We start from the raw sequence: 26,305 nt of genomic DNA on the forward strand, positions 1-26,305 counted from the left end.
TGGAGACCTGAGCCAACTCCCCGTGCTTACCGTGGCGGGCACCATGTTATGCGGTGGTGCGCACGGTGTCTCCAGTACGCGTTCTTAGCCCGGTGCGATACATCCCAGCTCCCCGCATCTGCCGGGATAGGGTGAGCATCCAGCCAGGACGAATGGTGCCAGCCCTGCTCTCCAGACCTCCAGTATGTCTCTACGGCCCAGGATATCCTGCGCCGGCTCTGCGCACTGTGTCTCCAGTGCATCTGCACAGCCCAGTGCGTCCTGTGCCTGTGCCCCACACGTGCCGGGCCAAAATAACCATCCAGCCAGGACGGGTTGTGCAGGCTCCTAGCTCGAGACCGCCAGTGCGCCTCCACGGCCCAGTGTATCCGGTGCCTCTGCCAAGGACAGGGCCTCCTGTATGTCTCTCCAGCCTGGTGAGTCCTGTGCCTGCGCCTAGAACTAACTCTCCTGTATGTCTCCCCAGCCTGGTGAGCCCTTTCGCAGCTCCACGTACCAGACTGCCCATACGTCTCCTCCCTCCAGTGATGATACATTGCACAAAGCTTCCAGTGATGATCCATGGCAAGAAGCCTCCAGTGATGATCCATGGCAAGAAGCCTCCAGTGATGATCCATGGCATGAAGCCTCCACTGATGATCCATGGCATGAAGCCTCCAGTGATGATCCATGGCACGAAGCATCCAATGATGATCCATGGCACGAAGCCTCCAGTGATGATCCAGGACAAGAAGCCTCCAGTGATGATTCAGGACAAGAAGCCTCCAGTGATGATTCAGGGCACGAAACCTTCAGTGATGATCAAGGGCACAAAGCCTCCAGTGATGATCCATGGCACGAAGCCTCCAGTGAGTAGTCATGGCAGGAAGCCTCCATTGATGATCCATGGCACAAAGCCTCCAATGATGATCCATGGCACGAAGCCTCCAGTGATGATCCAGGACAAGAAGCCTCCAGTGATGATCCAGGACAAGAAGCCTCCAGTGATGATTCAGGGCACGAAACCTCCAGTGATGATCCAGGGCACGAAGCCTCCAGTGATTATCCATGGCACGAAGCCTCCAACGACAGCCTCCAATCCGGAGCCTACAACGACAGCCTCCAGTCCGGAGCCTCCAGCGACGACCGTCTCCAGTCCAGAGCCTCCAGCGACGACCGTCTCCAGTCCGGAGCCTCCAGCAACGACCGTCTCCAGTCCGGAGCATCCAGCAATAAAAGAGAAAATGTACGCTCACGACGCTGCACCTTGGTCCAGTTCTTTTAACGGCCGTGACACAGTCAGTAATTTGTTTGGTTCTAGTCAGTCAGTCTGTCAGTAGTTTGTTTGGTTCTAGCCAGTCAGTAGTTTGTTTTGGTCTGTTTGGTTCTAGTCAGTCAGTAGTTTGTTTTGGTCTGTTTGGTTCTAGTCAGTCAGTAGTTTGTTTGGGTCTGTTTGGTTCAAGTCAGACAGTCAGTAATCTGTTTGGTTCTAATCAGTCAGTCAGTAATTTAACACACACACACACACACACACACTTGTCGCACTGATGCGCTGTCTGCTGGACCTGCACCGCACGGCACTGAGGTCTAGCCACTTGTGAGCTAAACAGGACTAGACAATCATCTGACCACACACACACACACACACACACACACACCTGCCTATTAGCAAGCAGCAGTAGGACGAGCCATGGTAACATTAGATAGGAGACTAAATACTCTCCTGTAGCGAACTGAGTTTTTGTACTGTGTGTAGTTGGACCTTAAGGAACCTTCTATGGAACAGTATCAGTCTAAAGAGCATCATTAGTCTCTGACATACAGTTCATTGAAGCACCATTCAATTACGAAACTGTTTTGGTTTCCCAGGACCTACAAGAGTTAGGGGTGAGATGGAGGAAGAGCAGGACGGGAAATGGAGGTATCACTGTAAAAAAAAAAAAAATCTAGTTGTTTCAACAAATTATTATTAAGTAACTGGTTCCACAGACTTGTTAATTTACTGAACTTTTTGATCAAAGTGTTACCTGAATTTAAAAACTTTTAATTGTCTCACGGCGAACCAAAAATCTCAAATTTGGACTCATCAGACCAAAGCACAGATTTCCACTGGTCTAATGTCCATTGCTCATGTTTCTTGCCTCAAGCAAGTCTCTTCTTCTTATTGGTGTCCTTTAGTAGTGGTTTCTTTGCAGGAATGCGACCATGAAGGCCTGATTCACACAGTCTCCTCTGAACAGTTGATGTTGTGTCTGTTACTTCAACTCTGTGAAGCATTTATTTGGGCTGAAATCTGAGGTGCAGTTAACTCTAATGAACTTATCCTCTGCAGCAGAGGTAACTCTGGGTCTTCCTTTTCTGTGGCGGTCCTCAGGAGAGCCAATTTCATCATAGCGCTTGATGGTTTTTGCGATTGCACTTGAGGAAAATATAAAAGTTCTTGAAATGTTCCCGGATTGACTGAGCTTCATGTCTGGAAGTAACGATGGATTGTCATTTTTCTTTTCTTATTTGAGCTGTTTTTGCCATAATATGGACTTCGTATTTTACCAAATAGGGCTATCTTCTGTATACCACCCCTACCTTGTCACAACACAACTGATTGGCTCAAACACATTAAGAAGGAAAGAAATTCCACAAATTAACATTTAACAAGGCACACTTGTGAATTGAAACACATTCCAGGTGACTACCTCATGAAGCTGGTTGAGAGAATGCCAAGAGTGTGATTAGCTGTCATCAAGGCAACGGGTGGCTACTTTCAAGAATCTCAAATATAAATATATTTTGATTTGTTGAACATTTGTTGAACACTGGTTTCTACATGATTCCATATGTAGCGGCAGGTAGCCTAGTAGTTAGAGCCTTGGGCCAGTAACCGAAAGGTTGCTAGACTGAATCCCTGAGCTGACAAGGTACAAATCTGTCGTTCTACCCCTGAACAAGGCAGTTAATCCACTGTTCCTAGGCCGTCATTGTAAATAAGAATTTGTTCTTAACTGACTTACCTAAATCGGTGTTATTGCATAGTTTTGATGTCTTCACTATTATTCTACAACGTAGAAAATAGTAAAACAAAAATAAAAAAAAACATTGAATGAGTAGGTGTGTCCAAACTTTTGACTGGTACTGTATGAGACAAGATGAGCAAACACATCATTTTACGTTGACTGACTTGTTGCCTAAGTTTTCACAAGTTGGAGGCTAAGTTTGGGGCAACTAAACATTTTAAGTCAGGTAACACTTTAACCCGAAAAGTTGTGTAAAGTTTAAAAAAAAACGTCTGTGGAACTAGTGACTTTAATAACTATAATGGAGGATGGATGAGGGGAAAGGCAGGGAAAGAACAGAAGGGTCTCTATTGTCTAATACATTCCGTGCTTCACCCTTACCCTCAAATCTGTAGGATCTTAATTGTGATATTACCATCACGGTTTTTCCTCCTTCATTTTCCATCGTGTCAGCATTCAGTAACGGACTAATTTAAGCAGAAATAACGCCAACTTTGAAGCTTTAAAGCTATATGCTCCTTATCAGTGCAACCAATCTGGATGTGGTTCTGGATAGGGAGGCCCTCCTACTTCCATTCAGTTGAATACCTTTCTCCCGCTGCACTAAACACACACACAGGCACATAGACACACGCACACACTCTGCACAGCACTGCTGTTGTTATCTTCTCCACATCTGGAGCTAGTGTAGGTATTAGGTTGATTACTGGAAGAAGGTAGACGGAGTAGCTAGATTACTGAATGTAGCGGGACGGAGTAGCTAGATTACTGGAAGAAGGTAGACAGAGTAGCTAGATTACTGGAAGAAGGTAGACGGAGTAGGTAGATTACTGGAAGTAGCTAGACGGAGTAGCTAGATGACTGAATGTAGCTGGACGGAGAAGGTAGATTACTGGACCTAGGTTGATATCGGAGTAGGTATATTACTGGATGTAGGTAGATTACTGGATGAGGTAGATTACTGGAAGTAGGTATATTACTGGAAGTAGGTAGATTACTGGAAGTAGGTAGGTTACTGGAAGTAGGTAGATTACTGGATGTAGGTAGATTACTGGATGTAGGTAGATTACTGGATGAGGTACTGTAGATTACTGGAAGTAGGTAGGGGGTAAACTGCGGCTGAGAGAGAGAGCTGCCAGTCTGCTGGGGTAAACTGCGGCTGAGAGAGGGGGGGGGGGCGGTGCGGGGAGTGTGTGCACGTCTGTGTCTCAATGTGTGTGTGTGTGTGTGTGTGTGTATGTGTGTGTGTGTACGTCTGTGTCTGAATGTGTGTATGTTGTGTGTGCACATCTGTGTCTGTGTGTGTGTGCATGTGTGTGTGTGCACATCTGTCTGTGTGTGTGCATGTGTGTGTGTGTCTGTGTGTGTGTGTGTGTGTGTGTGTGTGTGTGTGTGTGTGTGTTTGGGAGGGGGTTGGGGGGTTGCTTGTAGAGTTCAATCAGAGTTTATTGTATGCCTCAGAACATTTAGAGAAGCAAAGGGCAGGAACTTATGAGAAATCACAGACCACATAACAATTATTCTTTCCTATCCTATCAAAGGAGGTTCATTTAACGTCATATTTTCGGGAAGGGTTGTTTGTGACAACGGGTGAGTGTGTGTGGGGGGGGGGGTTGTTTGTGACAACTGGTGAGTGGGGGGGGGGGGGGGGGGGTGTTTGTGACAACGGGTGAGTGGGGGGGGGAAGGGTTGTTTGTGACAACGGGTGAGTGTGTGGGGGGGGGGGTTGTTTGTGACAACGGGTGAGTGGGGGGGGGGAGGGTTGTTTGTGACAACTGGTGAGTGGGGGGGGAGAAGGGTTGTTTGTGACAACGGGTGAGTGGGGGGGGAGAAGGGTTGTTTGTGACAACTGGTGAGTGGGGGGGGGGGGGGGGGGGGTTGAGTGAGAGGAAAACGGACATAAAGTACCTTTTTTTTGTTAAAGAACTGTGTCTAAAGAAAAATATATCACATTTGTGGGGGGGGGGGGGGGGGGGGGGGTTAAACTTGTCCTTTAAGGTTGTCTGAGGTTGTGTGAATGTTAGAGGAGGCCCATTAGGCTTACTTGGAGGCTTTAGTGTGTGTGTGTGTGTGTGTGTGTGTGTGTGTGTGTGTGTGTGTGTGTATATTATGACTCACTCTCCAGTCTCCTCTAACCACTTAGGAAGTGAAGTGCAGAGCCTGCAGACTGAGGCTGGGTGAGGCAGGGTGAGGCAGGGTGAGGCAGAATGAGGCTGGGTGAGGCAGGGTGAGGCAGGGTGAGGCAGAATGAGGCAGGGTGAGGCAGAATGAGGCAGGGTGAGGCAGAATGAGGCAGAATGAGGCAGGTTGGGGCTGGGTGAGGCAGAATGAGGCAGAATGAGTCAGGGTGAGGCAGAAGGTGCAGACTGAGGCAGGGTGAGGCAGAAGGTGCAGGCTGAGGCAGGGTGAGGCAGAATGAGGCAGAATGAGGCAGGGTGAGGCAGAATGAGGCAGGGTGAGGCAGAATGTGCAGACTGAGGCAGGGTGAGGCAGAAGGTGCAGACTGAGGCAGGGTAAGGCAGAATGAGGCAGAATGAGGCAGGGTGAGGCAGGGTGAGGCAGAAGGTGCAGACTGAGGCAGAATGTGCAGACTGATGCAGGGTGAGGCAGAATGTGCAGACTGATGCAGGGTGAGGCAGAATGTGCAGACTGAGGCAGGGTGAGGCAGAATGTGCAGACCGAGGCAAGGTGAGGCAGAATGTGCAGGCTGAGGCAGAATGTGCAGACTGAGGCAGGGTGAGGCAGAATGTGCAGACTAAGGCAGCATGGGGCAGAATGTGCAGACTGAGGCAGGGTGAGGCACAATGTGCAGACTGAGGCAGGGTGAGGCAGAATGTGCAGGCTGAGGCAGGGTGAGGCAGAATGTGCAGGCTGAGGCAGGGTGAGGCACAATGTGCAGACTGAGGCAGGGTGAGGCAGAATGTGCAGGCTGAGGCAGGGTGAGGCAGAATGTGCAGGCTGAGGCAGGTGAGGCAGAATGTGCAGGCTGAGGCAGGGTGAGGCAGAATGTGCAGGCTGAGGCAGGGTGAGGCAGAATGTGCATGCTGAGGCATGGTGAGGTAGAATGTGCAGGCTGAGGCAGGGTGAGGCAGAATGTGCAGGCTGAGGCAGGGTGCTGTAATGTCAAAACACTCAGAGAGCTACAGTCAGGTGGAGCATCACAGTGCTCACCTACAGGATTTATGGTCAGACACACGCATTGTACATACACTCTGTTGAACGTCAAAGGTAAGAGCAGTTTAAATCAGCATCTGCGATACGAAATGGTTGGGAAAAACCAGAGTCTGTTGGGAAGAAGCAGAGTATGTTGGGAAGAACCAGAGTCTGTTAGGAAGAACCAGAGTCTGTTGGGAAGAAGCAGAGTATGTTGGGAAGAACCAGAGTCTGTTAGGAAGAACCAGAGTCTGTTGGGATGAAGCAGAGTCTGTTAGGAAGAACCAGAGTCTGTTGGGAAGAACCAGAGTCTGTTGGGAAGAACCAGAGTCTGTTGGGAAGAACCAGAGTCTGTTGGGAAGAACCAGAGTCTGTTAGGAAGAACCAGAGTCTGTTGGGACGAACCAGAGTCTGTTGGGAAGAACCAGAGTCTGTTGGGACGAACCAGAGTCTGTTAGGAAGAACCAGAGTCTGTTGGGACGAACCAGAGTCTGTTGGGAAGAACCAGAGACTGTTGGGAAGAACCAGAGACTGTTGGGATGAAGCAGGAAGAAGTCCTGGTAACAAACAAACACCACATCAAGACTTTGACATTTGTTTTTCATCCAGTGTATATGTGTGTGTGTGTGTGTGTGTGTGTGTGTGTGTGTGTGTGTGTGTGTGTGTGTGTGTGTGTGTGTGTGTGTGTGTGTGTGTGTGTGTGTGTGTGTGTGCATGTTTGTGTGCATGTGTGCATACGTCTGTTTTGTGTGGGTGTGTGTAGTTCCTTCTATTTTGTCCGTTTGCATGTTGCTCCAGACCCACACAGAGGACCTAATGTTGCCAGGCAGTTTCCATTTACAGACTAAACTTATGCTCAGTCAGAGAGGCCTTCTGTGTCGACCTGTCGTGCGTGTGCGTGTGTGTGTGTGTTTGTCTTCATTAGAGAGGCCTTTCATGTCCATGTCATGAGTGTGTTGAGGGGTAAAGGAGAAGGAGGATAGGAACATGAAGGAAGAGAACTGTTCTCTGTTCTGTCTGCGTTCAGCTTTTAAAGACAATGAGAATAAGCTCTCTCGTGAATGTTTCAGCGCTGGTTCTTCAACATGGTTGTACATGGTTGTATGCACGCATTCCATCTCTCTCTCTCGCTCTCACACACACACACACACTAACACACACACACACACGCTTGTTAGATCAGCTGGTTAGACCAGCTTGTTAGATCAGCTGGTTAGATTAGCTTGTTAGATCAGCTTGTTAGATCAGCTGGTTAGATCAATTCAGTTAGATCAGCTGGTTAGATCAGCTGGTTAGATCAATTCAGTTAGATCAGCTGGTTAGATCAATTCAGTTAGATCAGCTGGTTAGATCAATTCAGTTAGATCAGCTGGTTAGATCAGCTTGTTAGATCAGCTGGTTAGATCAGCTGGTTAGATCAGCTGGTTAGATCAGCTGGTTAGATCAATTCAGTTAGATCAGCTGGTTAGATCAATTCAGTTAGATCAGCTGGTTAGATCAATTCAGTTAGATCAGCTGGTTAGATCAGCTGGTTAGATCAATTCAGTTAGATCAGCTGGTTAGATCAGCTGGTTAGATCAATTCAGTTAGATCAGCTGGTTAGATCAATTCAGTTAGATCAGCTGGTTAGATCAATTCAGTTAGATCAGCTGGTTAGATCAGCTTGTTAGATCAGCTGGTTAGATCAGCTGGTTAGATCAATTCAGTTAGATCAGCTGGTTAGATCAGCTGGTTAGATCAATTCAGTTAGATCAGCTGGTTAGATCAATTCAGTTAGATCAGCTGGTTAGATCAATTCAGTTAGATCAGCTGGTTAGATCAATTCAGTTAGATCAGCTGGTTAGATCAATTCAGTTAGATCAGCTGGTTAGATCAGCTTGTTAGATCAGCTGGTTAGATCAGCTCGGACAGACCAGCTCGGATAGACCAGCTCATGCTAAAAACACAAGCAATAAATAATGTCACAGTAACCCTTTCATAGGAAATGTTGACCCTGTGGAGACATTCTCTAAACACAAACCGACCACAATGTCTTCTAATCACAAAACACAGACTATTAAAGGACATGGGATCCATGTGAACTATACCACAAGAATAATACCCAAAACGGGTATAACGCATAACAGAGAAAGTGAGAGGCCTGTGTATTCTCAGCATCACGCATCAATCTAGAGAAGATTTACTGTTGGAAATGACTAATAATATACTACATATTGGTTCAGGGACAGAGGGAAAATACTGACTATGAGACGGTGTTTGACTGTGGCCTTGTTTGGACGTTTTCAGCTGTTTTCATTTCAGTTTATCAGTATCATCTCAACGCTATGCAGCCTTCCCAAGACCCCCAGCAACACAAACGCAAACACACGCACACGCACACACACACACGTACACACACACACACACACACACACACACACACACACACACACACACACACAGACACACACACACACACACACACACACAAACACACACACACACACACACACACACACACACACAAACACACACAGAGCGAGAGAAAGAGAGAGAGATGCCTACTTAAATTAATGCAGCCGCAATCAAAGCTCCCAGTTAAGACACACACACCCCATAGACCTACGTCTGTATATTATAAACACAACTCTGATTCCTGTCTCTGCAGAATTCATGTATAACGGAGTGTCTTCCATGTTTTAGTTATTCAGGTTAATTCCTTAAGCTGGGGGGGGGGCGGGCAGCTAGCGGTTAGAGTGTTGGGCAAGTAACCGAAAGGTTGCTAGTTTGAATCCCCGGGTCTACAAGGTGAAAAATCCTTTGATGTGCCCTTTGAGCAAGGCACTTAAAACATATATTTATATTTATCCTGTGTTTGTTGCATAACCCAACTCCCACTGAGTTATGGAGTTTGCTGATAACTTGAAAAACAATGTACTACGACTGTGATATGTAGTTGTATCACCTAGCTATCTTGAGATGAATGCACTAACTGTGATTCTGGATAAGAGTGTCTGCTTTTTAAAACAAAACATGTAAAAAATGTAATTTCAACAAAAAGGGTACAGCGTCTCTCCGGCCCACATGGGGCACAGCGTCTCTCTGGCCCACATGGGGCACAGCGTCTCTCTGGCCCACATGGGGCACAGCGTCTCTCCGGCCCACATGGGGCACAGCGTCTCTCCGGCCCACATGGGGCACAGCGTCTCTCTGGCCCACATGGGGCACAGCGTCTCTCTGGCCCACATGGGGCACAGCGTCTCTCCGGCCCACATGGGGCACAGCGTCTCTCTGGCCCACATGGGGCACAGCGTCTCTCTGGCCCACATGGGGCACAGCGTCTCTCTGGCCCACATGGGGCACAGCGTCTCTCTGGCCCACATGGGGCACAGCGTCTCTCCGGCCCACATGGGGCACAGCGTCTCTCTGGCCCACATGGGGCACAGCGTCTCTCTGGCCCACATGGGGCACAGCGTCTCTCTGGCCCACATGGGGTACAGCGTCTCTCTGGCCCACATGGGGCACAGCGTCTCTCTGGCCCACATGGGGCACAGCGTCTCTCCGGCCCACATGGGGCACAGCGTCTCTCCGGCCCACATGGGGCACAGCGTCTCTCCGGCCCACATGGGGCACAGCGTCTCTCCGGCCCACATGGGGCACAGCGTCTCTCTGGCCCACATGGGGCACAGCGTCTCTCCGGCCCACATGGGGCACAGCGTCTCTCTGGCCCACATGGGGCACAGCGTCTCTCTGGCCCACATGGGGCACAGCGTCTCTCTGGCCCACATGGGGCACAGCGTCTCTCCGGCCCACATGGGGCACAGCGTCTCTCCGGCCCACATGGGGCACAGCGTCTCTCCGGCCCACATGGGGCACAGCGTCTCTCTGGCCCACATGGGGCACAGCGTCTCTCTGGCCCACATGGGGCACAGCGTCTCTCTGGCCCACATGGGGCACAGCGTCTCTCTGGCCCACATGGGGCACAGCGTCTCTCTGGCCCACATGGGGCACAGCGTCTCTCTGGCCCACATGGGGCACAGCGTCTCTCCGGCCCACATGGGGCACAGCGTCTCTCCGGCCCACATGGGGCACAGCGTCTCTCTGGCCCACATGGGGCACAGCGTCTCTCTGGCCCACATGGGGCACAGCGTCTCTCTGGCCCACATGGGGCACAGCGTCTCTCCGGCCCACATGGGGCACAGCGTCTCTCCGGCCCACATGGGGCACAGCGTCTCTCCGGCCCACATGGGGCACAGCGTCTCTCTGGCCCACATGGGGCACAGCGTCTCTCTGGCCCACATGGGGCACAGCGTCTCTCTGGCCCACATGGGGCACAGCGTCTCTCTGGCCCACATGGGGCACAGCGTCTCTCTGGCCCACATGGGGCACAGCGTCTCTCTGGCCCACATGGGGCACAGCGTCTCTCTGGCCCACATGGGGCACAGCGTCTCTCTGGCCCACATGGGGCACAGCGTCTCTCTGGCCCACATGGGGCACAGCGTCTCTCCGGCCCACATGGGGCACAGCGTCTCTCCGGCCCACATGGGGCACAGCGTCTCTCCGGCCCACATGGGGCACAGCGTCTCTCCGGCCCACATGGGGCACAGCGTCTCTCCGGCCCACATGGGGCACAGCGTCTCTCCGGCCCACATGGGGCACAGCGTCTCTCCGGCCCACATGGGGCACAGCGTCCGGCCCACATGGGGCACCGGCCCACATGGGGCACAGCGTCTCTCCGGCCCACATGGGGCACAGCGTCTCTCCGGCCCACATGGGGCACAGCGTCTCTCCGGCCCACATGGGGCACAGCGTCTCTCCGGCCCACATGGGGCACAGCGTCTCTCTGGCCCACATGGGGCACAGCGTCTCTCTGGCCCACATGGGGCACAGCGTCTCTCCGGCCCACATGGGGCACAGCGTCTCTCCGGCCCACATGGGGCACAGCGTCTCTCCGGCCCACATGGGGCACAGCGTCTCTCCGGCCCACATGGGGCACAGCGTCTCTCCGGCCCACATGGGGCACAGCGTCTCTCCGGCCCACATGGGGCACAGCGTCTCTCCGGCCCACATGGGGCACAGCGTCTCTCCGGCCCACATGGGGCACAGCGTCTCTCCGGCCCACATGGGGCACAGCGTCTCTCCGGCCCACATGGGGCACAGCGTCTCTCCGGCCCACATGGGGCACAGCGTCTCTCCGGCCCACATGGGGCACAGCGTCTCTCCGGCCCACATGGGGCACAGCGTCTCTCCGGCCCACATGGGGCACAGCGTCTCTCCGGCCCACATGGGGCACAGCGTCTCTCCGGCCCACATGGGGCACAGCGTCTCTCCGGCCCACATGGGGCACAGCGTCTCTCCGGCCCACATGGGGCACAGCGTCTCTCTGGCCCACATGGGGCACAGCGTCTCTCTGGCCCACATGGGGCACAGCGTCTCTCTGGCCCACATGGGGCACAGCGTCTCTCTGGCCACATGGGGCACAGCGTCTCTCTGGCCCACATGGGGCACAGCGTCTCTCTGGCCCACATGGGGCACAGCGTCTCTCTGGCCCACATGGGGCACAGCGTCTCTCTGGCCCACATGGGGCACAGCGTCTCTCTGGCCCACATGGGGCACAGCGTCTCTCCGGCCCACATGGGGCACAGCGTCTCTCCGGCCCACATGGGGCACAGCGTCTCTCCGGCCCACATGGGGCACAGCGTCTCTCCGGCCCACATGGGGCACAGCGTCTCTCCGGCCCACATGGGGCACAGCGTCTCTCCGGCCCACATGGGGCACAGCGTCTCTCCGGCCCACATGGGGCACAGCGTCTCTCCGGCCCACATGGGGCACAGCGTCTCTCCGGCCCACATGGGGCACAGCGTCTCTCCGGCCCACATGGGGCACAGCGTCTCTCCGGCCCACATGGGGCACAGCGTCTCTCCGGCCCACATGGGGCACAGCGTCTCTCCGGCCCACATGGGGCACAGCGTCTCTCCGGCCCACATGGGGCACAGCGTCTCTCCGGCCCACATGGGGCACAGCGTCTCTCCGGCCCACATGGGGCACAGCGTCTCTCCGGCCCACATGGGGCACAGCGTCTCTCCGGCCCACATGGGGCACAGCGTCTCTCCGGCCCACATGGGGCACAGCGTCTCTCCGGCCCACATGGGGCACAGCGTCTCTCCGGCCCACATGGGGCACAGCGTCTCTCCGGCCCACATGGGGCACAGCGTCTCTCTGGCCCACATGGGGCACAGCGTCTCTCTGGCCCACATGGGGCACAGCGTCTCTCCGGCCCACATGGGGCACAGCGTCTCTCCGGCCCACATGGGGCACAGCGTCTCTCCGGCCCACATGGGGCACAGCGTCTCTCCGGCCCACATGGGGCACAGCGTCTCTCTGGCCCACATGGGGCACAGCGTCTCTCCGGCCCACATGGGGCACAGCGTCTCTCTGGCCCACATGGGGCACAGCGTCTCTCTGGCCCACATGGGGCACAGCGTCTCTCTGGCCCACATGGGGCACAGCGTCTCTCCGGCCCACATGGGGCACAGCGTCTCTCCGGCCCACATGGGGCACAGCGTCTCTCTGGCCCACATGGGGCACAGCGTCTCTCTGGCCCACATGGGGCACAGCGTCTCTCTGGCCCACATGGGGCACAGCGTCTCTCTGGCCCACATGGGGCACAGCGTCTCTCCGGCCCACATGGGGCACAGCGTCTCTCCGGCCCACATGGGGCACAGCGTGGGGCACAGCGTCTCTCTGGCCCACATGGGGCACAGCGGGCACATGGGGCACGTCTCTCTGGCCCACATGGGGCACAGCGTCTCTCTGGCCCACATGGGGCACAGCGTCTCTCTGGCCCACATGGGGCACAGCGTCTCTCTGGCCCACATGGGGCACAGCGTCTCTCTGGCCCACATGGGGCACAGCGTCTCTCTGGCCCACATGGGGCACAGCGTCTCTCTGGCCCACATGGGGCACAGCGTCTCTCTGGCCCACATGGGGCACAGCGTCTCTCTGGCCCACATGGGGCACAGCGTCTCTCCGGCCCACATGGGGCACAGCGTCTCTCCGGCCCACATGGGGCACAGCGTCTCTCCGGCCCACATGGGGCACAGCGTCTCTCCGGCCCACATGGGGCACAGCGTCTCTCCGGCCCACATGGGGCACAGCGTCTCTCCGGCCCACATGGGGCACAGCGTCTCTCCGGCCCACATGGGGCACAGCGTCTCTCCGGCCCACATGGGGCACAGCGTCTCTCCGGCCCACATGGGGCACAGCGTCTCTCCGGCCCACATGGGGCACAGCGTCTCTCCGGCCCACATGGGGCACAGCGTCTCTCCGGCCCACATGGGGCACAGCGTCTCTCTGGCCCACATGGGGCACAGCGTCTCTCCGGCCCACATGGGGCACAGCGTCTCTCCGGCCCACATGGGGCACAGCGTCTCTCCGGCCCACATGGGGCACAGCGTCTCTCCGGCCCACATGGGGCACAGCGTCTCTCCGGCCCACATGGGGCACAGCGTCTCTCCGGCCCACATGGGGCACAGCGTCTCTCCGGCCCACATGGGGCACAGCGTCTCTCCGGCCCACATGGGGCACAGCGTCTCTCCGGCCCACATGGGGCACAGCGTCTCTCCGGCCCACATGGGGCACAGCGTCTCTCTGGCCCACATGGGGCACAGCGTCTCTCTGGCCCACATGGGGCACAGCGTCTCTCTGGCCCACATGGGGCACAGCGTCTCTCCGGCCCACATGGGGCACAGCGTCTCTCCGGCCCACATGGGGCACAGCGTCTCTCCGGCCCACATGGGGCACAGCGTCTCTCCGGCCCACATGGGGCACAGCGTCTCTCCGGCCCACATGGGGCACAGCGTCTCTCCGGCCCACATGGGGCACAGCGTCTCTCCGGCCCACATGGGGCACAGCGTCTCTCCGGCCCACATGGGGCACAGCGTCTCTCCGGCCCACATGGGGCACAGCGTCTCTCCGGCCCACATGGGGCACAGCGTCTCTCCGGCCCACATGGGGCACAGCGTCTCTCCGGCCCACATGGGGCACAGCGTCTCTCCGGCCCACATGGGGCACAGCGTCTCTCCGGCCCACATGGGGCACAGCGTCTCTCCGGCCCACATGGGGCACAGCGTCTCTCCGGCCCACATGGGGCACAGCGTCTCTCCGGCCCACATGGGGCACAGCGTCTCTCCGGCCCACATGGGGCACAGCGTCTCTCTGGCCCACATGGGGCACAGCGTCTCTCTGGCCCACATGGGGCACAGCGTCTCTCTGGCTCACATGGGGCACAGCGTCTCTCTGGCCCACATGGGGCACAGCGTCTCTCTGGCCCACATGGGGCACAGCGTCTCTCTGGCCCACATGGGGCACAGCGTCTCTCTGGCCCACATGGGGCACAGCGTCTCTCTGGCCCACATGGGGCACAGCGTCTCTCCGGCCCACATGGGGCACAGCGTCTCTCCGGCCCACATGGGGCACAGCGTCTCTCCGGCCCACATGGGGCACAGCGTCTCTCCGGCCCACATGGGGCACAGCGTCTCTCCGGCCCACATGGGGCACAGCGTCTCTCCGGCCCACATGGGGCACAGCGTCTCTCCGGCCCACATGGGGCACAGCGTCTCTCCGGCCCACATGGGGCACAGCGTCTCTCCGGCCCACATGGGGCACAGCGTCTCTCCGGCCCACATGGGGCACAGCGTCTCTCCGGCCCACATGGGGCACAGCGTCTCTCCGGCCCACATGGGGCACAGCGTCTCTCCGGCCCACATGGGGCACAGCGTCTCTCCGGCCCACATGGGGCACAGCGTCTCTCCGGCCCACATGGGGCACAGCGTCTCTCCGGCCCACATGGGGCACAGCGTCTCTCCGGCCCACATGGGGCACAGCGTCTCTCCGGCCCACATGGGGCACAGCGTCTCTCCGGCCCACATGGGGCACAGCGTCTCTCCGGCCCACATGGGGCACAGCGTCTCTCCGGCCCACATGGGGCACAGCGTCTCTCCGGCCCACATGGGGCACAGCGTCTCTCCGGCCCACATGGGGCACAGCGTCTCTCCGGCCCACATGGGGCACAGCGTCTCTCCGGCCCACATGGGGCACAGCGTCTCTCCGGCCCACATGGGGCACAGCGTCTCTCCGGCCCACATGGGGCACAGCGTCTCTCCGGCCCACATGGGGCACAGCGTCTCTCTGGCCCACATGGGGCACAGCGTCTCTCTGGCCCACATGGGGCACAGCGTCTCTCTGGCCCACATGGGGCACAGCGTCTCTCCGGCCCACATGGGGCACAGCGTCTCTCCGGCCCACATGGGGCACAGCGTCTCTCCGGCCCACATGGGGCACAGCGTCTCTCCGGCCCACATGGGGCACAGCGTCTCTCCGGCCCACATGGGGCACAGCGTCTCTCTGGCCCACATGGGGCACAGCGTCTCTCCGGCCCACATGGGGCACAGCGTCTCTCCGGCCCACATGGGGCACAGCGTCTCTCCGGCCCACATGGGGCACAGCGTCTCTCCGACCCACATGGGGCACAGCGTCTCTCCGACCCACATGGGGCACAGCGTCTCTCCGGCCGACATGGGGCACAGCGTCTCTCCGGCCCACATGGGGCACAGCGTCTCTCTGGCCCACATGGGGCACAGCGTCTCTCTGGCCCACATGGGGCACAGCGTCTCTCTGGCCCACATGGGGCACAGCGTCTCTCTGGCCCACAGAATGACTCTGGGTTTAGCATGTTATAGTAAAGTGAACCCATTTCATCTCCAACATCCTACTGATGACAGGCATGTTGTGATTATCACTATGGTGATCACGGTACGATTACAATTTCATTCCAGACTTCTTTTTAAAACCCATTCTAGGAACCCCATAGCACCGTTCTAGAATTATAGTGTGTTCTAAAGGGTTAACCCACACTGTATTTGTACTGTTGGATAGTTTGACAGGGGTTAGGCTTTGGGGCTCAGTACTGTAGCCTACCTGCAGACGAGCGGTTCGTGGAAGGGTTTGATGCTGATGCTGGCCCTGCGTACTGGTCCGGGTTCGATGGTGGGCAGGCCCGTAGCTGAGGTGGTGGTGGTCCATGTAGAGGAGGTCCTCCTCAATAGCCCCGGGTGCAGGCTACGCCGCAGACGCTATAAAACGTACGACATTATACAATGATCTGTTAGATAAGCAGCTATGCGATGTTCATGTGCTACGCCGCAGATGCTACAGCGGAACAAATAAAGCAACAACTGATTTGAAAAATGCCCATACTTACATTACTTATTGCTATAAGTGTGGATATTGGGACAAAGCTAGTGTCTTTTTACACATACATGCAGTAAGATGTATAGAGATCAAAGAGCTTGAAGAATCAGAGAGTCTGCAGACGGTATGAGTTCCTCATCATTCTAGTGGGCTATTTGGGTGGGCTGTTGTTGACACTATTTCATTGGATTATCTCTCTCTTCCTTCCCCCTCTCCCCTCCCCTCCCCTCCCCCCTCCCCTCCCCTCACCCCTCTCCTCTCCTCTCCTCTCCTCTCCTCTCCTCTCCTCTCCCCTCCCCTCCCCTCCCCTCCCCTCCCCTCTCCTCTCCTCTCCTCTCCTCTCCTCTCCTCTCTCTCCCACCCCAGTCTTCTTTCCCTGGGATTGGATTCCCAGTAGCGATGCTGCCATCTGTTTGCTGGCAGAGAGTTGGCACTACGTGTGGTAGAGCTCCCTCATGCAACCTCTTGACATGCACCATGACCCAGTACTTACTTACTGTCTGTCTGTCTGTCTGTCTGTCTGTCTGTCCGGCCAGCTCAATTGTAAAACTCTACTGCTGTGATATCTGAGTAAATACAGCTTAAATGTCTTGTGGTGTTTTATCATGTTTCATGGTGTTTGGTGATGTTTTGTGGTGTTTGGTGATGTTTCATGGTGTTCGGTGATGTTACATGGTCTTTGGTGATGTGTCATGGTGTTTGGTGATGTTTCATGGTGTTTGGTGATGTTTCATGGTGTTCGGTGATGTTACATGGTCTTTGGTGATGTTTCATGGTGTTTGGTGATGTTTCATGGTGTTTGGTGATGTTTCATGGTGTTTTATCATGTTTCATGGTGTTTGGTGATGTTTTGTGGTGTTTGGTGATGTTTCATGGTGTTTGGAGATGTTTCGTGGTGTTTGGTGATGTTTTGTGGTCTTTGGTGATGTTTCATGGTGTTTTATCATGTTTCATGGTGTTTGGTGATGTTTCATGGTATTTGGTGATGTTTCATGGTGTTTGGTGATGTTTTGTGGTCTTTGGTGATGTTTCATGGTGTTTTTGGTGTTTGGTGATGTTTCATGGTGTTTGGTGATGTTTCATGGTGTTTGGAGATGTTCTGTGGGGTTTGGTGATGTTTCTGTGGGGTTTGTGTGATGTTTCATGGTGTTGATGTTTCATGGTGTTTGGTGATATTTCATTGTGTTTTGGTGTTTGTGATGTTTTGTGGTGTTTGGTGATGTTTCATGTGTTTGGTGATGTTTTGTGGTGTTTGGTGATGTTTCATGGTGATTGGTGATGTTTCATGGTGTTTGGTGATGTTTCATGGTGTTTTATCATGTTTCATGGTGTTTGATGATGTTTCATGGTATTTGGTGATGTTTCCTGGTGTTTGGTGATGTTTCATGGTGTTTGGTGATGTTTTGTGGGGTTTGGAGATGTTTTGTGGTGTTTGGTGATGTTTTGGTGTTTGGTGATGTTTCATGGTGTTTGGAGATGTTCTGTGGGGTTTGGTGATGTTTCGTGTTTTTTTGGTGTTTGGTGATATTTCATTGTGTTTGGTGATGTTTTGTGGTGTTTGGTGATGTTTCATGGTGATTGGTGATGTTTCATGGTGTTTGGTGATGTTTTGTGGGGTTTGGTGATGTTTTGTGGGGTTTGGTGATGTTTTGTTATGTTTGGGGGTGTTTTTTGGTGTTTGGTGATATTTCATTGTGTTTGGTGATGTTTTGTGGTGTTTGGTGATGTTTCATGGTGATTGGTGATGTTTCATGGTGTTTGGTGATGTTTCATGGTGTTTTATCATGTTTCATGGTGTTTGATGATGTTTCATGGTGTTCGGTGATGTTCCATGGTCTTTGGTGATGTTTCATGGTGTTTGGTGATGTTTCATGGTGTTTGGTGATGTTTCATTGTGTTTGGTGATGTTTCATGGTGTTTTATCATGTTTCATGGTGTTTTATCATGTTTCATGGTGTTTTGTCATGTTTCATGGTGTTTGGTGATGTTTCATGGTGTTCGGTGATGTTACATGGTCTTCGGTGATGTTACATGGTCTTTGGTGATGTTTCATGGTGTTTGGTGATGTTTCATGGTGTTTGGTGATGTTTCGTGGTGTTTTATCATGTTTCATGGTGTTTGGTGATGTTTTGTGGTGTTTGGTGATGTTTCATGGTGTTTTATCATGTTTCATGGTGTTTGGAGATGTTTCATGGTGTTTGGTGATGTTTTGTGGTCTTTGGTGATGTTTCATGGTGTTTTATCATGTTTCATGGTGTTTGGTGATGTTTCATGGTATTTGGTGATGTTTCATGGTGTTTGGTGATGTTTTGTGGTGTTTGGTGATGTTTCATGGTGTTTTATCATGTTTCATGGTGTTTGGTGATGTTTCATGGTGTTCGGTGATGTTACATGGTCTTTGGTGATGTGTCATGGTGTTTGGTGATGTTTCATGGTGTTTGGTGATGTTTCATGGTTTTTTTATCATGTTTCATTGTGTTTGGTGATGTTTCATGGTGTTTGGAGATGTTTCATGGTGTTTGGTGATGTTTTGTGGTCTTTGGTGATGTTTCATGGTGTTTTATCATGTTTCATGGTGTTTGGTGATGTTTCATGGTGTTTGGTGATGTTTTGTGGTCTTTGGTGATGTTTTGTGGTGTTTGGTGATGTTTCATGGTGTTTTTGGTGTTTGGTGATGTTTCATGGTGTTTGGTGATGTTTCATGGTGTTTGCAGATGTTCTGTGGGGTTTGGTGATGTTTCATGTTTTTTTGGTGTTTGGTGATATTTCATTGTGTTTGGTGATGTTTCGTGGTGTTTGGTGATGTTTCATGGTGTTTTGTGATGTTTCATGGTGTTTGGTGATGTTTCATGGTGTTTGGTGATGTTACATGGTCTTTGGTGACGTTTCATGGTGTTTGGTGATGTTTCATGGTGTTTTATCATGTTTCATGGTGTTTGGTGATGTTTCATGGTGTTTGGTGATGTTTCATGGTGTTTTATCATGTTTCATGGTGTTTGGTGATGTTTCATGGTATTTGGTGATGTTTCCTGGTGTTTGGTGATGTTTCATGGTGTTTGGTGATGTTTTGTGGGGTTTGGAGATGTTTTGTGGTGTTTGGTGATGTTTCATGGTGTTTTTTGGTATTTGGTGATGTTGCATGGTATTTGGTGATGTTTCATGGTGTTTGGTGATGTTCTGTGGGGTTTGGTGATGTTTTGTGTTTTTTTGGTGTTTGGTGATATTTCATTGTGTTTGGTGATGTTTCGTGGTGTTTGGTGATGTTTCATGGTGTTTGGTGATGTTTTGTGGTGTTTGGTGATGTTTTGTGGGGTTTGGTGATGTTTTGTGGGGTTTGGTGATGTTTTGTTATGTTTGGGGGTGTTTTTTGGTGTTTGGTGATGTTTCATGGTGTTTGGTGATGTTTTTTGGTGTTTGGTGATGTTTCATGATGTTTGGTTACATTTAATGGTGTTTGATGATGTTTAGTGATGTTTCGTTATGTATCATGACATTTTGGAATGTTTCAACATGTTTTGTGATGTTTTGTGATGGGTACAAAGAGTGTAGTTTGTTTAGATGTTACAGGTTACGTGTTCATGATTCGTGTGGAGAAAAATGTTTAGTTAAAGACTCAAACAGTTTGTTAACGATTATGTGTTTGTTATTCATGTTATTCATGTTATTCGTAGTTGGTATGTGCTTCTCCTCCTCGGCCTGAACTCACGCCAGACAGTTCTCAGTGGCTCAGCATATTAAAAATGAGAACATGCAGCACTTTGAAAACAGTAAGTGTGTGTGTGTGTGTGTGTGTGTGTGTGTGTGTGTGTGTGTGTGTGTGTGTGTGTGTGTGTGTGTGTGTGTGTGTGTGTGTGTGTGTGTGTGTGTGTGTGTGTGTGTGTGTGTGTGTGTGTGTACATGAATATGTGCACACGCCCATATGTGTGTTTTTAGAAGAATGTAAGTTTGGGGATTTAAGCACTGGAAAGCCATCAGTATGCACCACAGTGGATGTCAAAATTTCTCTTAGAGAAAAAAGCAAGCACAGCACAGCAGTACAGGACTTTCCACCACACACACACACACACACACACACACACACACACACACACACACACACACACACACACACACACACACACACACACACACACACACACACACACACACACACACACACACACCCTCTGCCACTAACCGCATTCCCCCTCCTCCAGTTCTCTGCCAGCGGCACTTAGAGTTCTGCCAGCCCTCTCTCCCTAGCTCTCCCTAGCCCTCCCTGGCCCTCCCTGGCCCTCCATGTCCTTCCCTGGCTCTCCCTGGCCCTCCCTGGCCCTCCCTGGCCCTCCCTGGCACTCCCTGGCTCTCCCTGGCCCTCCCTGGCTTTCCCTGGCTCTCCCTGGCCCTCCCTGGATCTTCCTGGCTCTCCCTGGCCCTCCCTGGCTCTCCCTGGCGCTCCCTGGCTCTCCCTGGCGCTCCCTGGCGCTCCCTGGCCCTCCCTGGCTCTCCCTGGCTCTCCCTGGCTCTCCCTGGCCCTCCCTGGCCCTCCCTGACTCTCCCTGGCTTTCCCTGGCCCTCCCTGGCGCTCCCTGGCTCTCCCTGGCGCTCCCTGGCCTTCCCTGGCTCTTCCTGGCCCTCCCTGACCCTCCCTGGCTCTCTCTGGCCCTCCCTGGCTCTCCCTGGCGCTCCCTGGCTAATGTGAGTGTGCGTGTGCGTGTGCGTGTGCGTGTGCGTGTGTGTGTGTGTGTGTGTGTGTGTGTGTGTGTGTGTGTGTGTGTGTGTGTGTGTGTGTGTGTGTGTGTGTGTGTGTGTGTGTGTGTGTGTGTGTGTGTGTGTGCGTGCGTGCGTGCGTGCGTGCGTGTGTGTGTGTGTGTGTGTGTGTGTATGTAAAGTAGCCATGATTGGACGTTGCACAGTTTGTCTTAGCTTTACTTTTAACAAGGTTTTATTTCGTAAGTGCTTCATACAGACGAGCTAAAACTATAATTCTGTCAGCTCTGAGACTGGTTTGATCACTCATGGAACAGGGAACAGTCGACCGACCACACACACACACACACACACCGTGAGGGTTGGGGGGCGTTAGGAGAGAGGGAATAGAGGGAGACCAAAGGGAAGTAGAGGGGAAAGAGTTTAGATATTTAATCCTTCAGATAAATGATCAACGTATCAACAGGGAGTCCTCCTGTCTGTAAATACATAAACTGTCATCCCTCTCATCCCTCATATCCCTCATCCCTCTCATCCCTCACATCCCTCACATCCCTCTCTTGTCTGCTTCTACACATCTCTTTCTCTCTCTTTCTGTCTCTGCCGCTGTCTCTGTCTCTCTCAATTCAATTCAAGGCGCTTTATTGGCATGGGAAAGATATGTTAACATTGCCAAATCCAGTGAAATAGATAATAAACAAAAAATAAATGAAATAAAAATGTACAGTAAACATTACACTCACAAAAGTTCCAAAATAATAAAGACATTACAAATGTCATATTATGTCTATATAGAGTGTTGTAACGATGTGCAAATAGTTTAGTAAATAAACATAAATATGGGTTGTATTTACAATTGTGTTTGTTCTTCACTGGTTGCGCTTTTCTTGTGACAACAGGTCACACATCTTGCTGCTGTGATGGCACACTGTGGAATTTCACCCAGTAGATATGGGAGTTTATCAAGATTGGATTTGTTTTTGAATTCTTTGTGGATCTGTGTAATCTGAGGGAAATATGTGTCTCTAATATGGTCATACATTTGGCAGGAGGTTAGGAAGTGCAGCTCAGTTTCCACCTCATTTTGTGGGCAGTGAGCACATAGCCTGTCTTCTCTTGAGAGCCAGGTCTGCCTTCGGCGGCCTTCTCAATAGCAAGGCTATGTTCACTGAGTCTGTACATAGTCAAAGCTTTCCTTAAGTTTGGGGCAGTCACGGTGGCCAGGTATTCTGCCACTGTGTACTCTCTGTTCAGGGCCAAATAGTATTCTAGTTTGCTCTGTGTTTTTGTTAATCCTTTCCAGTGTGTCAAATCTCATGATTTGGTTGGGTCTAAATGTGTTGCTGTCCTGGGGCTCTGTGGGTTCTGTTTGTGTTTGTGAACAGAGCCAGGACCAGCTTGCTTGGGGGACTCTTCTCCAGGTTAATTTCTCTATAGGTGATGGATTTGTTATGGAAGGTTTGGGAATTGCTTCCTTTTAGATGATTGTAGAATTTAATGTCTCTTTTCTGGATTGTGATAGTTAGCGGGTATCGGCCTAATTCTGCTCTGCAATATATGGTGTTTAAGCAGACCCTCATGACAAATTGAGTCAAAAGCTTTTTTTGAAATCAACAAATCTCTCTCACTCGCTCCATCTCTCTCTCCATCTCTCTCTCTGCCTGCTTCTGAAAATCTGTCATGTTGACACAGCTGTTTAAATGAAAGAGAGAACGAGAAGGAGAACCCCCCCCCCCCCCCCCTCTAAGCACCAGACATATTTTTTTTTCCACAAGAAACTCTATGAAAATACAGTCTTTTCTTTGACGGTAAAAAAAGTTCAAAGCAGGGGAGTACTCGTGCTCATTAGCCGGACAATAAAACATGAACATATGCGTGTAGCATTGTTACGTAGGCCATAAGTCATGTTAGGGAGGGTTATAACAATGACAAATCACTGATTCAACAACATATTTCACACTATGGCATCGCGGCACTACAAGTGGTAACCAAAGTCAAAGTTTCATTTCTTACACTGTTAAATTTCAACCCCCCAAAAAAGAAATTCCTCTGATATTTTGTCTTAAACCAGTCAGTATACACTGCCTTCAAAAAGTAGCCACACCCCTTGACTTATGTTTTTCTAAATTTGTACAAATTGAGTCAACAAAAGGTGAAAAAATCTGCCGATGTGCCCCTTGAGCAAGGCACTTATTTTAATTGTATTTATTTTAATCTTTATTTAACCCTAATTGCTCCTGTGAGTCGCGCTGGTTCAGGAGTAAACATTTGCTTTTTAAGCTGCATGGACCCACTCTGTGTTCGATAATGACAACCTAATCGCTGCACTGCACACATCACCTGTACAGTCCCTCAGTCAAGCAGTGAATTTCAAATACAGATTCAACCACAAAGACCAGGGAGGTTTTTCCAGATAAACCTGAGGATGGTTTACCACAAAACGAATAAATACTAACAAATAACAAATACTAACAAATACTAACCTAATTGACAGACTGAAAAGAAAGAAGTCAGTACAGGAAATAGAGCTAAGCACAGGCAGAATACTAGCATGCATCAGTCTGCTTTCAAAATAGGGTTGGGTCATATCCAGATGTTCACACCATCATAGCATTTTCAGTACTATACCGGGGTATACGGTATTACTGGAAGTGCACATAAGGGGTAGTATAAAAAATACAGAGTAAAACAATTTAGCCAACAGGGATCTTGATCCGGGATTATAGCCTCATTATTGTTATTTTATTGTATTACTTTTTATTTTATTTTTGACTTTATTTTATTTTGTAAATATTGTCATAACTCTATTTCTTGAACTGCATTGTTGTTTAAAAGGGCTTGTAAGTAAGCATTTCACGATAAGGTTGCATTCGGCGCATGTGACAAATTACATTCGATTTGATTTGATTGAATGTCTCTGCTTGTAACCAAGAAGTTTGATCTTGACATTTAGCCAATTAGCTAGCAAGTTAGCAAACCACATGCATAGCTAGAGCCCTGAGCTGAATGTAATTTATTTGACAAACAGACAAGGTTACATACCGGGGTATATATACTGTATTTCAAAATAGATACTGGGAGACAAATTCACCTTTCAGCAGGACAAATTCACCTTTCAGCAGGACAATAACCTAAAACACAAGGCCAAATCTACACTGCAGTTGCTTACCAAGATGACATTGAATATTCCTGAGTGGCCTAGTTACTGATTTGACTTGAATTGGCTTTAAAATCTACGACAAGACTTAAAATGGCCGCCTAGCAATGATTAACAACCAACTTGACAAAGCTTGAATTTTTTTTTTTTAAGAATAATGTGCAAATATTTTACAATCCAGGCGTGCAAAGCTCTCAGAGACTTACCCAGAAAGACACATCTGTAATCGCTGACAAAGGTGATTCTAACATGTGTTGACTCAGGGGGATGAATACTTACTGTATCTAATAATATATATATTCAATATATATATTCGTTTTTACAAATGTAAAAATTTCACTTTGACATTACAGAGTATTTTGTATGGATTGTTGACCAAAAAAGTTAATTTTTATAAAGTTTATTTCCACTTTGTAAAAAAACAAAACGTGGAAAAGTCAAGGGGTGTGAATACTTTCTGAAGGCACTGTATAGCAGTCAGGACCCTTCTCTCCTTAGGTAGAGTATATTGGTCCCCCCCTTCTCAGGCCAATCCTCTGCTCATCTCCCATTCCCACCATGCATCTGTTGTCAGCTTTGGTAAGGTATTGGTTCTCTCACCTGTCTTCTCAGGCCAATCCTCTCCCCCTCTCCCTTTCCCACCATGCATCTGCCCTCACCTTAGGTAAGGTATTGGTCATCTCCCCTATCTTCTCAGACCCCTCCTCTGCCCATCTACCTTTCCCACCATGCATCTGTTCTCACCTTTGGTAAGGTATTGGTCCTCTCACCTGTCTTCTCAGGCCACTCCTCTCCCCCTCTCCCTTTCCCACCATGCATCTGTCCTCACCTTAGGTAAGGTATTGGTCTTCTCCCCTATCTTCTCAGATCCCTCCTCTGAGTCGGAGCAGATGTAGGCGTCTCCCAGGTTGACGCCCAGGGGAGCGAGGCGCGGACGGTGCAGGGGCTGGAAGAATTGTATATTTAATTTTATTTGACAGATTTAACATACACAAAGCGGTGCCTCAGCCAAGTAAACCTACTGTACACACAAATACATATATTATACTTATTTCCATTGTGGTCCACGTTGTGTTTTAGGTAGGCAACAGAATGGACCCAATCAACACAAAAACACAATCGAGGAGGACCTTCCCACTGACCTTGAATAAAGCCTGTGTGTATACGTACACTGACGACTCAACAGTACTGTATATACATCAGCTACAACAGTAGAATAAATCTAATGTATGACACCCTAAACATAGAACTCCAGTCAGTTCTAGAATGGTAACTAACAACAGGTTTAACATAGAGCTCCAGTCAGTTATAGAATGGGTAACTAACAATAGGTTTAACATAGAACTCCAGTCAGTTCTAGAATGGGTAACTAACAACAGGTTTAACATAGAACTCCAGTCAGTTCTAGAATGGGTAACTAACAACAGGTTTAACATAGAGCTCCAGTCAGTTCTAGAATGGGTAACTAACAACAGGTTTAACATAGAACTCCAGTCAGTTCTAGAATGGGTAACTAACAACAGGTTTAACATAGAACTCCAGTCAGTTCTAGAATGGGTAACTAACAACAGGTTTAACATAGAGCTCCAGTCAGTTCTAGAATGGGTAACTAACAACAGGTTTAACATAGAGCTCCAGTCAGTTCTAGAATGGGTAACTAACAACAGGTTTAACATAGAGCTCCAGTCAGTTCTAGAATGGGTAACTAACAATAGGTTTAACATAGAGCTCCAGTCAGTTCTAGAATGGGTAACTAACAATAGGTTTAACACAGAGCTCCAGTCAGTTCTAGAATGGGTAACTAACAATAGGTTTAACACAGAGCTCCAGTCAGTTCTAGAATGGGTAACTAACAATAGGTTTAACACAGAACTCCAGTCAGTTCTAGAATGGGTAACTAACAATAGGTTTAACATAGAACTCCAGTCAGTTCTAGAATGGGTAACTAACAATAGGTTTAACATAGAGCTCCAGTCAGTTCTAGAATGGGTAACAAACAATAGGTTTAACACAGAGCTCCAGTCAGTTCTAGAATGGGTAACTAACAACAGGTTTAACATAGAGCTCCAGTCAGTTCTAGAATGGG

At 50.8% G+C, this 26,305-nt stretch overlaps 1 protein-coding gene across 1 annotated transcript in view; it reads right to left on the reverse strand.

Moving 5' to 3' along the window:
• Positions 1–26,305, reverse strand: part of LOC139376063 (cGMP-inhibited 3',5'-cyclic phosphodiesterase 3A-like) — a 235,909-nt gene that overhangs the window by 27,656 nt on the left and 181,948 nt on the right. The window contains exons 4-5 of the mRNA XM_071118214.1: positions 25,049–25,165; positions 16,101–16,255 (exon numbers count right to left, since the gene is read on the reverse strand). Of these exons, the coding sequence (XP_070974315.1) occupies positions 16,101–16,255; positions 25,049–25,165 (272 nt within the window). The remainder of the gene's footprint in view (positions 1–16,100; positions 16,256–25,048; positions 25,166–26,305) is intronic.

This window comes from Oncorhynchus clarkii, chromosome 2 (assembly GCF_045791955.1).
Source record: "Oncorhynchus clarkii lewisi isolate Uvic-CL-2024 chromosome 2, UVic_Ocla_1.0, whole genome shotgun sequence".
Lineage (NCBI taxonomy): Eukaryota > Metazoa > Chordata > Actinopteri > Salmoniformes > Salmonidae > Oncorhynchus > Oncorhynchus clarkii.